General features: G+C 51.2%; 2 protein-coding genes across 2 annotated transcripts; both read left to right on the plus strand.

Annotated features, from left to right (window-relative positions):
• The first annotated feature begins 206 nt into the window (after window positions 1-206).
• LOC100907024 (putative mediator of RNA polymerase II transcription subunit 12) lies at window positions 207-10,518 on the plus strand. Its single transcript, XM_029111033.1, has 9 exons — window positions 207-446; window positions 1,072-1,294; window positions 3,939-4,567; window positions 8,984-9,241; window positions 9,345-9,499; window positions 9,594-9,606; window positions 9,749-9,999; window positions 10,147-10,250; window positions 10,346-10,518. Exons 1-9 carry the CDS (start codon window positions 438-440, stop codon window positions 10,516-10,518), a joined length of 1,815 nt encoding a protein of 604 aa, XP_028966866.1. The 5' UTR covers window positions 207-437.
• A 1,490-nt stretch (window positions 10,519-12,008) lies between these two features.
• On the plus strand, window positions 12,009-14,436 carry LOC114828133 (proclotting enzyme-like). The gene is made up of 8 exons (XM_029111034.1): window positions 12,009-12,156; window positions 12,529-12,671; window positions 12,922-12,970; window positions 13,103-13,254; window positions 13,450-13,562; window positions 13,662-13,936; window positions 14,018-14,166; window positions 14,281-14,436. The coding sequence occupies exons 1-8, from the start codon at window positions 12,009-12,011 to the stop codon at window positions 14,434-14,436; spliced, it is 1,185 nt and encodes a 394-aa protein (XP_028966867.1).
• The last annotated feature ends 326 nt before the right edge of the window (window positions 14,437-14,762 follow it).

The raw sequence follows: 14,762 nt of genomic DNA on the forward strand, positions 1-14,762 counted from the left end.
CCGCCCACCGCACTTTCTCGTCGGCTAAGATCGCTCACTTTTCCACGGTCTTCTGCCGGCTAGACGGTGGGATGGTCAGCCGGCGGACCGGCGAGCTCCTCTCGTATTCTTTATCTCAAACTTTCACCCTCCCGGGGAAAGGGTTTTCGGCAGAAAGTGAACCCGGTGTGATGAAGTCTTAAAGTGGTTTCAAAAAGGAAACATTCGATTCTCGTCCATTCGCTGCGAGGTGCCGTCCGTGTACCTGGTGCTCGTGTGCTTGCGTGCTCGTGTTTAGTCGTGTCGTTCCAGTTTGTGTGTTCGCCGTCCTTTTCGTCCTGTGTCCAAAGGATAAAGCCGCCGCTCACCCACTCGCATATACGCCAACGAGGAAACTTCTAATATTGTCTCTCCGTCAGTCTGCACATTGAGCCAGCGATATACGCGCGCGGATAACGATGCGTTCGGTGAGTTTCCAAGGTTGAGTGTGAACAAGCTGACCAAGAGCCCAGAGTTCCAAAATCCGTGTGGGAGCGACAAAAATAATCTCCGTCCTCTCTTTCGTAAGCACTTGAGCTCAGAGTAGAGACAGGCTTGTGGGGAATCCCGAGACACTGAAGCATGGAAAATGACTCCCAGCTGAATAATTCCACTCTCATCGCCCGCGTTTTTCCGCGCAATTACCTCGCCCCTCTGGGTTGCTCATCTCTCCAGCAGCTCTTGATCACCGCTGTCACCAGTTTGACGCCACAAACTATTTGCTCGCGAGCGCCTATCGTCACGAGAGTCGGAGGTCGGAATGTTTCATTACGATACGTTCAGCATAAAAGCTCCTTAATCCGATGGTGAATCTGATGGTGCATTTTCGAGAATTCGCTTCGCTATGGTTAGGTACGAGAGGAGGGGGAGGTCGACCAGGATGCCGGCGCTTAGTATTGCAGAGCACCATTCCTCTTAGTCTACGAACGAGATAGAATATTCCGCAGATCCAGATGTCGAAACAGAACAGTCCGGGTGATGTCGATACGTCTTAGAAAAGTTGTGGAATGAACCACATCGACCCCCAGCTTATGTAACTCTTTTGACTTCCAGTTCTGTGCTTCAGCGCTCTTAGTGGCGCTGTTTGCTCCAAAGCTCGCCATGTCAGAGATCCGTCAAGGTGGAACACAGGGCTGGGAATTGAGATCGGTGTCTTTGAGCGAATTGTCGAAACTCGGTCTAGCTACGGGACCCTCGGATAGACGACCGATCTTCCAGAGTATTCACGGAGGGCCTCCGCGAGGAGGACCGAATTTCCAACAAGTCCAGATACTAGGTGAGTTCCTGAGTTGGCAGTTCTAGATACGGAGACTCGTGGACGTTCATTCAAATAACCCAGACTTCACGGACTTGTTGAGAAAGACACGATTACTAACTCCTAGAAGTCAACTTCTCCGAATTGAATGACATCACGACGCGATCCAAATTCTTCCTTGATCTTCCCCGGACCACGAACGTGACTCAGCTCTCAAGTAGAAATACTTTCACCTCTTAAAAAGAATCCCGCTTCTCGAATCTACTCCGAAATTTCTCTCTGGGTCCATTTCGTCGCCGCCGGAGCTAAATGTCGTGAATAAATCGGCGGGGGTCTCACGTCCAAAAACTACAGAGCCGAGAACTTCACGAACTTCACCGTGCGAGAGAGTCGCTTTCGAACGTTGATTTTCGGCTCTGTTCACCGATTCTCCGTCCCCGCTGAAGACGAGCGGGCGGGCCAGCCGGCCGAAGTTTCTTCAAACAAATAAGTCGGAAGCATTTTAACAATGTAGTATTTATATGCAAATTTACGCGTTCGGATGACAGGGCATTTCAACACCATCAGCGGTCAACACCGGTCGCGAGATCCCGCCTACCGTGATAGGAACGGTTCTCTTTGCAATCGGTATTATTGATTGACGATTGGTACCGAAAGAAGTCCTGAAAAGACGAGGAACTGTACTGGCTTCAACAATGAAGGGTCCGTCCGAGGAAGAGAGGAGAGATTCGAAGATTCCGGGAACTGATTCCTCGCTACGTCGGGGATAAGATTTCCAAGAGAGAGAGTTGGGAATCCATATACGAGTACCAGCCCCGTGCTGTAAAAATGGGTATTTCATGTCCGACCGCCCAATGACTACCGTCAATGCGCTAATTTCTCGATTCACAGCAAGCAGCTTCTGCTTTTGCTGTCCGAGTCCGTCACCTACATCAGTCGGTCGCCGAGGGGTCTTGGAATCATTATTTCTCGAAGTGAAACCAGATCGTTCGGAATGTTTTCAATTCTGAAGGTCGACCATAAAATTCTCTGCGAAGAAAGCTTTCTTGGGTGCCTTGTTGCGAAATCGTTATGCACGTCGAGAATGGGGCTCGCAGCTTTGAGACGCTCCGTGGAAGATAATCGTAAGTCATCGCAGATGACTGTTTTCATAACTCTATACGGTCGGACGGTCGATCACTCAGTGGATTCACGGCGGTCGGGCGGCCGGCATTCGTCAAGATTTGCTCATGTCTGTCTGTCTGTCTTTCTATCTATCAGGCTCGGCATCTGTTGGCCCCTCACCCGTCACCCTATAATGGACGATTAGAGCTCTTTTCGCCCTTACGCAACGACCGCTGAGCCGAATCTATGCTGCTATAATATGTGTTAGTTCCTACACCATTAAACGCTTTCACGACGAAAGTTGGAGTCGCGACGCCCACCTTCCGCGCTGAAAGCGGCGGGGACAGTTCTCAGGCGACGATCGGGGAGGAATTGAAGAGTGACACTCTATAAGATTTAGAGTCACTATTTCGAGGAAGGACCTGCGGACCGGCAGCGGATGCCAATGTTCCGATAGCGCTGATTAGGTACAAGCAGAGGAAGGGCGATTTGGAATTACCCTAGAATCCCACTTACAAGGAACCACTCGTAAAGGGAACCTTCCGTATTAGCAACCTCGCCCATAAGGAACCTTCCACATGAGGATCCTCGCGTGTGAGGAACCTTCCACATAAGAATCCTCGCGTATAAGGAACCTTCCACATAAGGAAGCTCACGTAAAAAGAACTTGTCATGGAGGGATTTTCGCGCACAGCCAACCTTGAGTGGGCGGAATATCATATTCTTCAATATCATTCCGGATAAACCGAGGTATCTTCATTGATCAAGGCAAATGGAGTATTCGAGATGGAGAATCGAATCTGTGGAAGGTGCCTTATACGGAAAGTTCCCTATACGTGAGGTTCCTTATGCGGAAGGTTCCCTATACGCGGCTCGATTTTGCGATTAACAGGGTTCCTTGTAAGCGGGATTTTAGGGTATGGGAAACTCGTCAGTGGGAAAAAGTGTGCCTTCAACTCCTCGATCCCATTTAGAAGGGTTGAGCCTTCCAGCACTTAGAGGAAATTCGTAGCTAAGCAGAGCCTTTAAGGAAAGTCCACAGCAGTTCGTCGGGTCTATCTGACGAACGGAAACGCTAGAAATTGAAGTTCCCCGAAGGACCGGAATGGTGATGATGCTTAAACCTGAAACGCAGTCATCAGACGTTTTCCGCTTCTGGCTGTGGAATGACCCCTCCGGACCGCCCACGAAAGATGCTCCGGACGACTAGGACCCGGTCGTGTTATTTTCGAAATGTCAGCTTTGTTCGAAAACCTAGTGGTGAAGATTCTCTCACAGACATGCTGTCCATAAAAGAGCTTTTGTGTAGCGAACGGTAGCGTCCGTCACAGTGACCAGGGCGTTTTGTGAATCAACAAGTGCCATTGTGAGCAGGCGGTTTGCTAACAGCCGTCAGGCTTGTACCCCGCATACAAAGAAATGTGTTCACGTAACTCTTTAGGTAAAGCATTCCGCAAATGAACGAAACAGTACCGTGTGACTGTTTTTTTTCCATCCAAAGACCGCAGTCCGGGAGCTCAGACACGCGTATACGATAAGTATCGAATGCGATAAATATCAGGATACGTTTCAGGCGCAGGACCCGGACAGCGCGGACCGCGATCTTTCCACGGAGCCAACATTCCCTTGGAAAATCTATTCGCGAGGGCTCAGGTTCATCGGGGACCACCTGGACTTCCTATCGAAGCTCCCATCAGTCGGGGACCACAAATCCTCGGAGCTCCCGGTCTAAGCAATCTGCGACTTCCTCCCGGATGGCAAGCGATCCAGATCGATGCCAATCAGTTCAAGTCGATAGCTTCGGGAAAACCGATCGACATTCCCGGACTCGGCAACGGTCCTGTTCATATTTCCTCTCAATTCGCCCAGAACATCGCTTCCCCGTCTGGTCACGCTCCTGGTCCACAAGATGCTGCCGTATCCGAGCTTCCGAACAACAAACTCGAGATTCCTCAGCACGCGCAAACCTTCCAGCATGGACCCTTCCGTTTCGCCCACGTTTCTGAAGAAGTTCAACTCATCGGTCAAAACGGTCAGAAGACTATCGAGGTTCCCGTGGGTACCGGTCACGACCAAATTAAACAAGTCGTGCAACAACAATCTGAGCCCCAGAGCAGTTCCGTTCCCGCGGCTGAAGGAGGCATCAACATTCCCGGTGGACTTCCAGCTGCAATCCAGCAATTCCTCAAGGTGAGTTGCCCTCAGCAATCCTCTCGCTCACGGTACGGAGTGAAAATGCCACTCGAGCGGCTCGACATCCCCTACCAAGTGAACGTTTTGTTTGATAAACCAATGTTGCGCAGCTCATTGTCGCCGCAATAGTCGCCACCGTAAATTGTTACCAACAACGCCGCCGTCGTCGTACTGTCACGCAGCCCGACATCGCGGCGGCCGACGCCTGGCTCTTTCGCAGACGTGTTGGATTGCCCGCGCTAGCTATTTCGTTGATTCAATCGACGCTAGTTCGCGAGTGACGGATCGACCACCGAGATGACGCATGTGTATCGAATCGAGTCGATACACTGTAACGTCGATGACGGTTTCGATCATTTATACCGACCCGGCGGGCTGATCGCTGAAGTGATTCTGGCATCAGTTCCCTTCCGAATCTTGTTCTGAAGGAGAGAATGATTCTCACAAGGCCTCGACCTCACTCTCGCTAGCTCGATATCCCGAAATTCGCCCCTGAAAACTCATCCATCGCATGAGTCACCCGATCGGGGTGCTGTCCGTGAGAGAGCGATCGAAAATCCCGGATCCTATCTACCCAAATAATCCATTGATTTAGAAAGCTCATCAGGGATGAGCCATCACAACCGGTGAACTTATCAACTCCGGAAACGTTGTCGATTGCGGCGACGGACTCAATGCCCCGGGAGCGCAAAATTCAGCGGAAGAAAAGAGAATGAAATGTGATTTTTGTAACAACTTAGGTGATGTATAAGAAGACGGATGGATTGACTGACCAAGCGAGCCAGCAACTGCCAAACGTTCCCTATCTGACCTCTGGCTTCACGAGTCACTCCCTACTGTCTTTCATATCTCCCAAAAAGTCGAGAACGAACAACGCCGAGGAGCAGTCATTCGGATCGGAGACAACAACAAGCCGTTATCGACGATGAGTTTTTTTCTTCCCGTCGCTGTTGTTAATTTTGTGAATGTGCTGGACGTCGCTGGCTGCCGCCTGCTCTAAGTGACCACAAAATAGCTCTATTGACGGAGGATTTCTATGGAATCCATCCATGATTGTACCGCTGCCGCCGCCGTTGTCGACGCCGCCACCGTCGGCGCTGTTTTCCCTACGAAGCCGGGTATCTTCGTCTCGGACACGATAACAGCGGGTGCCATTTGTTCCGCATTGAGCGCACATCGGACATCGATGGATGGCTCCGAGAACGACCCGATCGGTAGGTCCCTGGGAGCAACACGCGCGCGCGCGCACAGGTTCGCTTGGTCAGTCAATCAAACCGCTCAACCGTCAGCTAGTCATCAACGTGAGTCCCGCTGACCTCTGACCGTCCGGTGTTGCATCCGGCGATGCCCACCAGCCCCTCTGTACTGATAATCGTCGGATCCGTGCAATCACATATCCCTACCTTAATTACCGCTCCGTACGACTTCGCTGCTAGGTATCTACTTCTCAAAGAGTCTCTTGACTCCGTGTTCAAATCATTGGCTGAAGCCGCATCTATCATCGGATTCCGCATCCGGACGAGTCGAATCTATTAAGTCGGTAAACGTGATTCGCGAATCGCTCCAAAGGCGCGACGATTTCTCTTGACTGCGGGATCGAATCACGCACATATCGCGTTCTTTCGACTCTGTTGTCCTCATGAAAAAGTCTCATCCTGTTTAAACAATTGATCAATCTAACAAGCAAGCCATTGTCAGGGCAGTGCACACGACGGATCGTAGGGATAGCCGGGGCAGGAAGCAAAAGGGGGATGGAAAAACTGGCTCCATTCATTCGCGCTCGAAGAGCTGGAAACTGCCAGAGGATTCGACGAGCGGTATCGTACTACAACCTCATTCTCAGCGCAAGAATATCGTTGCCTTGTGATTGTCAAGCGCGGCAATGGTCGTCCATTGAGAATGGGCGAGATATTCCCGTCTATGGCCGAAACACCGGGATGTAATCAGGCGTCGGCTCGAGTTATTTACGGCTCATATATCGAGTTCCTGTCCGCATTCTTCTCCTCACAACGGAAGAGCAGCCTTTAGATCCGTATTAATGTCCGTGAGTCTGAGAATTTCTTTCGGTCTCCTCTGCTTCAATGCATAAATTTTCCCCAACAATGGAGTCTCACGCACATTTTGAGATTGGGTTTGAACCCATAAAGGGGAGACTTCTTCTGATCGACGGATCGCCGAAGGCTCACAGCGGTCCGTCTATCCCATGCAAATTCGCTCTGACCTTCTTCACACCAGTCCGACTCCGGAAGTCCGCTGTTTCCTGGAGGTATCCTGAAAAGGAATTTCGGGATTTTTCCGGAAACCCCTGAGACACCTGGAGCCATGACGCTCCGAGGTGTCCATTATTCCCGACACGGATCGGATACATTCAGGACATTGTCGTATTTTGGACGGAGTATCTGTTCTGGATCATGAGAACGCTCTCGTGATGGCAAAGCCGAGAACATTGGGCGAGCATGATGAGTCACCAGATTTCCGCCGGTCCCATCATAGAGAAAGTGAAACGAGCGGGCATTCATCTGACGACGAGGCAGATAGGGATAGGCTCTGCCTGCAATTAAGAGCGGGTTGTTCTGCTCCCGACGACCGTTCTTGACCTTTTGCACAGATTTGAGATTGGCATCCAGGTCGACTACTCGGAAGACTTTCTCGAGTCATTGCTGCTGCGGCCCCTCTGGTATTTCCTTGCCGCTTTGTGTCAACGGCGGATGAGAACTTCGGACCAGAGCCGATAGTGGAATACGGGGATTTTGACGCGGGATTTATTGCCTCATAGAGCAGTAGAATGGGAACAAGTGGGGGACTGAACTAGAGGCATTCTTCGTTCTGTCCCCTGAAAGCGGCACCGGCGGCAGGCGACCACTACCACTATAATCCCAGACGAGGGCCTGGTGGTTTGCACTTTCCGTGTGGCAATAATGCCATACTTTTGGCGATGAACATCTTGAGTCACGAAAAACTTTTGGATGGAATCGCCAAGCCGCCGCTCCAGATGAAACGCTCCCAAATCGTGTGACAAAGTCTCTGTAGCTCTGCTCAGAGAGTCCTGCGAGTCTTTGTTATTGAATGCAGAAAAAAAGAGCAGCGAGCGTGAAATCAACGATACACACAATGCGGATTGGATTGGCTTTTCGATGCTGCTCGCCGTCGAAACCATCGAAGTCAATAAGGCATCGAAAATTCGTCTCGTTGGCTCATCCTGAAGATGGCACAATTCCGTATTATATCAGTAGCGCTTCCAAATTACACATGCGCACGAATACAAGCAGATGGCGGAGTGAACGGCTTTCAACGATCTGAGAAGCCTGTGAGTGCCGCTTCACGGGACTTAGCATTTACGTCACAGTGGAATATTCGGCTCGATGTAGGACTCCCTTGATCGAAGGTTCGGGAACTTTTTATTCTCGGTGGCTGAATGGGAAATCGTGTCATACCGGTCAAGCAGACGTGATTCTGATCGTGGTCGGCTCCTCATTCTGATGGATGGTCAGAAAGGTCGTCAATCATCGATGATTCTGAAAGTTTTCACCGCGTTGGGGGAACTGCCTCCCATTCTTTCGGGGACAAAGAATGATAGTTCGAATGAGCTTGCCGTAACTCGATTCTACCGAAACCATGTACGAAACCGTACCGAAATGTCATCGGCGCGAAATTCAGGCAGGGGACATATATGACTCCGGCCATGATGTAATATGCGGGCGGCCAGCTCCCCATATCTCAATCCGTCTATCTATGGATTTCCCGAGTGAGCTGGTGAGCGAGCATTCGACCGACGGACGCAATAATGGTTGCGCTCATCATTGTCTAAGCGACGAATCATGAACTAACACGAAAAAACGTTGCAATCAGTGAAATCCAAGAATGCAGAGGGTCACCCAGGTCAACGTCGTAGCGAGCGATGTTGATTATGGCAACGTGTCTTTTCATGTGTTTGTTTGTTTGTTGTGCTGATATTCTAGCTCAGTCACGTCGTACTAGACGTCGGGAAGAGCGATGGTTCCTTAAAATATACACGGATTCGCGATGTCGATCACTACATACGTGATATTTTCGGTGGATCCGGAACCGTTAGCGCCGCGCTTCGATGATAGTGGAGCTTCGGCCTGAGAACCCCGGTCGGAAGTCTTGAATAATTCTACACAATGCGCTCATACCGAGCAACGGGTTGTCGTTCCGGGTAACATACCCAACTTCTCGCGGGGGAGCTAGCCTCGCAAGAATGATTCCGGCACAGTTTACGTGACCCAATACCTCTTCGAGGGTTCTACGGACCCCATGAGCTCATGATACGAGCTACTCTAGAACTCCAGCGTGAAGTCAGATGAACGTATCAAGGCTCGCAAGATCGTCGCTCGACACGTGGCAGGGTTTCGATGTCGAGATACCGTCTATATCATGTTCCATCCCCTTCAGGATAACACACCTCAATTCCAACTCCAAGATGATGAAGAGCAGAAACAAGCCGAGCAACAAGTTCAATCGGTACCTCAGCACCAACATCAGTCGCACCAACATCAGTCGCACCAACATCAACAGGAAGCACAGCAGCACGTGCAAGGTCCCCCTCAGCATTTGCAGCAAGCTCAACACGTTCAACAGGAGCAGCACCATCCTCAGGAACGAGTTCATTTCCCTCAACAGCAAATCCACAGTCAGCATGTTCAACAACAGGTGAGCGAAGCGCTGTCGGGAAACCTCGGGACACCTATCAGGACCCTCCCAACCGGAACGCTTATGAACATTATCTGCGAGTTTTCCCTCGTATATCTTCCAGGCGCCCCAACCTGTGGTTCGAGTTCAACCCGCAGAGAGTCCGATCTCGAACATCCCTCCCGGATGGAAAGTGATCCGAGTCACTGCTGAACAACTCGCCGCTTATCAAAGAGGTGGTCCCGCACCGTGGCTCCAACATCAGCAGCAACAACAACCGCAGCAACAGCAGCAGCAGCATCATCACCACCAACAGCAGCAACAACAACAGGAGCAACATCATCGTCTTCATCAAGAATCCCATCAGTCACAGGAACAGGCACAGGGTAAACGTGATGAAAGAGCCATGGAGCGGCTCACGCGCTTTGCAAGGGAATGAATTATCAGCTACAATAAGATTCATGAGAAAAAGTCCCGGAAACCTTGTCGACACTTTCAGAGATTTCAGCCCCGCCACACATTGTCCAGCACATTCCGCAACAAGTTCAACACCAGGAGCAGAATCGGCCGCACTTCCATCAGAGCCACCCCGATGGTCCTCGCGGATTCCCAGGCCAGGCCGAGAGCTATCAGGGACCCCCCGCGCAAGCTCCACCGGTGAGACTCCCCCCCAGAGCGAACGTCAAAGTTGTTTATCTCCCATTCAACTCCGTGAAGACCGCCCAACACCAACAACCGCTCTACCGGGAGGAGCGACAGGAGGCTCGTAGACAGCAAGCGTCCCAAGAGTGAGTTGCTCCTTTCATTTTCCCGGATAGTCACACTCATCACTACATATCACAGTGTAGCTCAGAATGTGGGTCGGGATGACTCGGAGTTTTCTAGCGAAACAACCCTACGATTGTCAATACCGAATCTCGTCTTAGGTGGCAGCCTCCGAGCATGGAACACGGTCAGTGGAAGGCAATCACACCAAGCTTCATCCAAGCATCGAACGGTCCATGGAAGCAGCAGCCAGAATCGAGCAACGGTAATTCCGGGGCAAATTTATGCATTATGCTCTTGTCAGATATTTTCCGCGAGCCCTTCACGGAATCACTTTTCGACCGGGTCTATTCGTTTCAGGAGGTCCAGCCTACGCCACCAGCGAACGCTACCATCATCGCGGAAACCACATTGAAGAACACCGACATGAGCACCCGCCCAATGGTCAACACCATCAGCAGCATCATCATCAACACGAAAACCAGAGGGTACAAGGGGTCGTGACTCGGGAAAACGCCGGTAAATGGTATTAATTGAGTGAAAAGATTCCGGAATTAGGTCGGAGCGAGGAGTCGGAAATTGGCCGCTGGAAATTTCCGCCACTCTGGATCGCCTCGCTGTGAGTCGCCATAGTTTGAGAACGGATAATTTATACTCGCCCCATACAATTCATGTTCCGTGCCTGCTCGGCGTCTCGTTCTCGTCTTCGACGCCGGGAGATCTGATGAGCGCTCTTCGTGTGGAGACTCCGAGCGCTCGTAGTGACAAGGGAGCTCGGAAGCTCTTACACTCCGCGGGGGCATATCACGTTCATAGATCCACCCGGATGCGATGAGAGGGGACAGAGTACTCATTTGAGCCGTCGGAAATCGGAAAGTCGAGTAAGTGATTGCGTGTACGAAAAGTCCTGGGCGAGGAGAAACGCGACGTATGATTGAAATGATTCTAGTTGAAAACATCGACTGCGACCAGAGATGTCTGCGTTTGAGGGCCTTCTGTGAGGCGCCCTGTGGAAGAAAGCAGGAGCTTTTGTAAATATTGAGCGTCAGCTGTCCGTGTAATTTTCTGTGTCATTATTCTACCTGACCGGTGAACATCACAAACGTATCGTTCGATTCTTGTTATTGTAAGAACTTGATAATAAAGTATTGTTCTGTGTTATCCGAACGAACTCCCACGCTGGTTTCTGTGAACCTCTTCCTCCTCCGGAAACTCCTCAGTATCGGAAAATTCCTGGAAAATGATATAATATAGGGTATCTGATATGAAACCATAGGTACCTGTGTGTAGCGTCGAACATTAAGGCGGGGCTCCCAACCTGCTATGCCCCCCTATCGGTGAAGATAGCCAAGCGGCAGTCTTCACTCCACGGAGAGCGCATTTCACATATAAGAACGTTTTTAGAACCCACAGCGAGACATCAGATATGGAGTGAGCTTTTTGAAGAGGCCTCGTAAGGGAGAGGCGGCTAGGCTTATTCAAACCGATCTGTTCAGTCTCGTCCGGTTTCGAAAAAGAGTGAACTTCTTTTTATTAGGAACACCGATTGATGGGATCCTCCGCCTGATCGGCCCGCTTCCGAAGAGTCCCGGTCATTGGGGCTCCATTGATTCGGAATCCGGATGATCGGATACTCTGCTTATTCGGATCAGAATAGCCAGCTCCCAATGTGTTCCTCCTTAGCCTCCTCAACCGTATCTGCTGTCTGGGTGAAGAGAGCCGTCTCAAAGTCCGAGAACCGTCAGAGCATTCTCACTACAGAAACTCTGAAGGAAGAGGCGCACCGCAGACAACGCCAAGCGCCTTCTGATCGGTAAATCACAACTCCGGTGGTTCCCGTTCAGCTCTCTCAAGCTGAGGCGACCAGCAGCGGCATCTATCAATTCCGACACTTCATAGGAGAAGTCATATTTTCAGCATTTTATCACGGAAACCCTCTCCGTCGCGAGGAGGATGCGCTCAACATACAGCAGCTTCGACTGCTTTCACCGTGTGTTGACAACGTTTGATGAAAAAGAGCAGGATGCCCCTTTTAGGATTGCGCACAATCGCAATATTCGTATCCGTCCTTCATCTGTCAGAATGCGCAACATCGAGTGGCGACGAGTCTTCTGGCAATCCTCCTGCCAACATTTCTTCTCAGGATCTCGACGAAAGATTCTCATTAGAAGGTGAGATGGATCGCCTCGCGGATCGAATGTGCTCTTCTGTGGCGGGTGACCGAGAAGAATCTTACAGAATTTGACGTCATTGTTGTGAAGTGAGGAAGTCAATCATGTCGTTGGCTGGCGCCAATGATAACCTTCGACGTTGCTACGATTCCTGCTTTGTCCGTTCTGCTCACCGGCGGCTTTGTCTGGCACCTTGAGTTCCAGCTCCCACTGAAGGAAGGGTGTCGAGCGGCGGAAACTAGCGCCCGGACCCCACGTTTCGAGAAACTTCTGTTTCCAATTCAGGCGATTTACGACTTACCTATTGAGTTGCCGTTCAGGAGAGTTCTGAGAAGAAGGGGAGAATCTCTCACGGAATCGAACTTCCTACAGGTCCAATCCTATTCCCTGAACACGATCCGGATGTTTGTACAGCTCCGAGCGATGCGAGCGGGGTTTGTGTCGAACTCAAATTCTGCCCCGCACTCAGGAGAGTCAACCTCCGTCACCTTAACAAGTTCATATGCAGTTATCAGGTTCGTTTGCGTGCTCTGTCCGGATGTATCTTGGCTGTTCAGTGTCATGCAGTGGCGTGGGCGGGATTTTTCGTTTAGGGAGGGGGGGGGGCGAGATCGGGTCTCCGCATGGCGATTCGCTCCGATACTACAGCATTACGAAGGGACCATCTAGGAGGGAGCTATAGCTCCTTCGCCCCGCCGCCCGCCTAAGCCCCTGGTGTCATGGATATCACCAGGCCTGTCTTCTCAAGTTTTCCGCTCCTCCAAGGGTTCTACGCCGCTCTTATGTTGTGAGGGACTTGAGCGGCCTCAACCGAGTCAAGGGCCGCAACCTTATCCGGATCCTCGGCCACAGCCGCATCCCGATCCTCGGCCGCAGCCTCAGCCGGGACCGAGACCCACTTCGCGACCGGCGCCTTACCCCGATCCGCAGCCCGCACCCCGACCGGTCCCGGAGCCTCAGCCATCTCCCCAGCCTCAACCGGTTGATGACCGTCCACCGAGACCCGATTTCTTGCCGGCAGAGTGTGGGATCGGTGCTCTACAAGCGAATCGTATAGTCGGTGGGCAGGAAGCAGCTAAGGGTGCCTATCCGTGGATCGTGAGTGCATTACAGTCGTATCTACTTCGATGAAGATAATATTTTTCCCTCTAGGTTATACGAATTCCGAGACTACGACTCGGAGCATTGAGATCGTTCATTTTTGATGGTGGATTGGGTGGATCGTGATTGTGGAGCGACATGGTGTCCTTCATCGTATGCTTGGGGATAACATGAGCGGGGGACACATTTCAGGTGGCCGTATTCGTCCTTCTCAATAACCAAAAACTCCACATATGCGGAGCAGCCCTAGTGTCTCCTCGGCACATTGTGTCGGCCGCTCACTGCTTCTTCGATGGCTCTCGCCCGTAAGTGTGAAAAAGAGAATGTTGTGATCAAAGCGGGTTAATTTTTATCTCGGTTTAGATACGGTAGAGACGGCAACAGTGAATGGCGTCACATTTCAGAATCCCGTACCAGATCTACCGGATGAGAATTGGAGATCACGACATCACAAGGGACGATGAAATACAGGGCACGCTCGAGCTCCCCATCCTGAGCTATAAGACTCATCCTGAATACGTGCGAAAAACATATTTGAACGACATCTCGCTCAGTTACCTTGCTCAGGATGTCCAATTCACGAAAACGATACAGCCGGTTTGCCTACCGTACACTGGATTCCAACAGGATCTCACGTCCGCCAGAGCGATAGTAGCTGGCTGGGGTTACACAGCTTACCGTGAGTATCTCTCTAGTGGGCTCTGCTCGCTCTTGCGGGGCATTTTCCCGATAATTTTTCTGAATCCGAATCTCCAAACAGAGGGCGGCTCGAGCAACCCGGTTTTGAAAGACACAGATATTCCCGTGTGGTCGCTAGAGGAGTGCGCAAAAGCTTTCAAAGCAGAGCTCAACGTCACGGACAGATATCTCTGCGCCGGTGATCCGGCTGGGAAGACGGACTCCTGTCAGGTCAGTGGCCTTGGGACTTCTAGACTGAAAATTTGGCGATAGATCAGCTAACGGTTCGAACCTGACGACCCGGTCCCCGTCACCGCAACGACATACTCAGTCTTCTCTTCACAGGGAGATTCTGGTGGTCCGCTGATACTCTGGGGCGAGGATAATCGTTTCTACCTGATGGGCGTCGTCTCCTTCGGCAAGCGGTGCGCCACACCAGGATACCCCGGGGCCTACACTAGAGTAACGAAACAGCTGAGATGGCTGAACGATAATTTCTAGAATAAAGTATTTATTCCGAACGTCATCCGATACCATACATTTCCCTCGGAACGTGAAAAACTCGATTCCTCGGATCGTATGTCCTCCTGTACGCCTCCCGTGAAAACTTGAGCGGTGGAATCGCTCTGTGGAGTCTTGTCACAACGGCTTGATTGCTTTGTTCAGCGCCTTTCCTCATACGACGTCGAAGCCCGAATTCCGCTGGTGAAGACAAGCTCCAATTGAGAATCAGAGGAGTGCCGGAGCGCTACCGGGGTAGAGACATAAACTAAGCCTCTGGAGCTCAGTAGCGTGTTCCGCCGAGCGGGGGTCTTGGATAATGGATG

The sequence above is a fragment of the Galendromus occidentalis genome, unplaced genomic scaffold (genome assembly GCF_000255335.2).
Source record: "Galendromus occidentalis unplaced genomic scaffold, Mocc_1.1 scf7180000077198, whole genome shotgun sequence".
NCBI classification, from domain to species: Eukaryota; Metazoa; Arthropoda; class Arachnida; order Mesostigmata; family Phytoseiidae; genus Galendromus; species Galendromus occidentalis.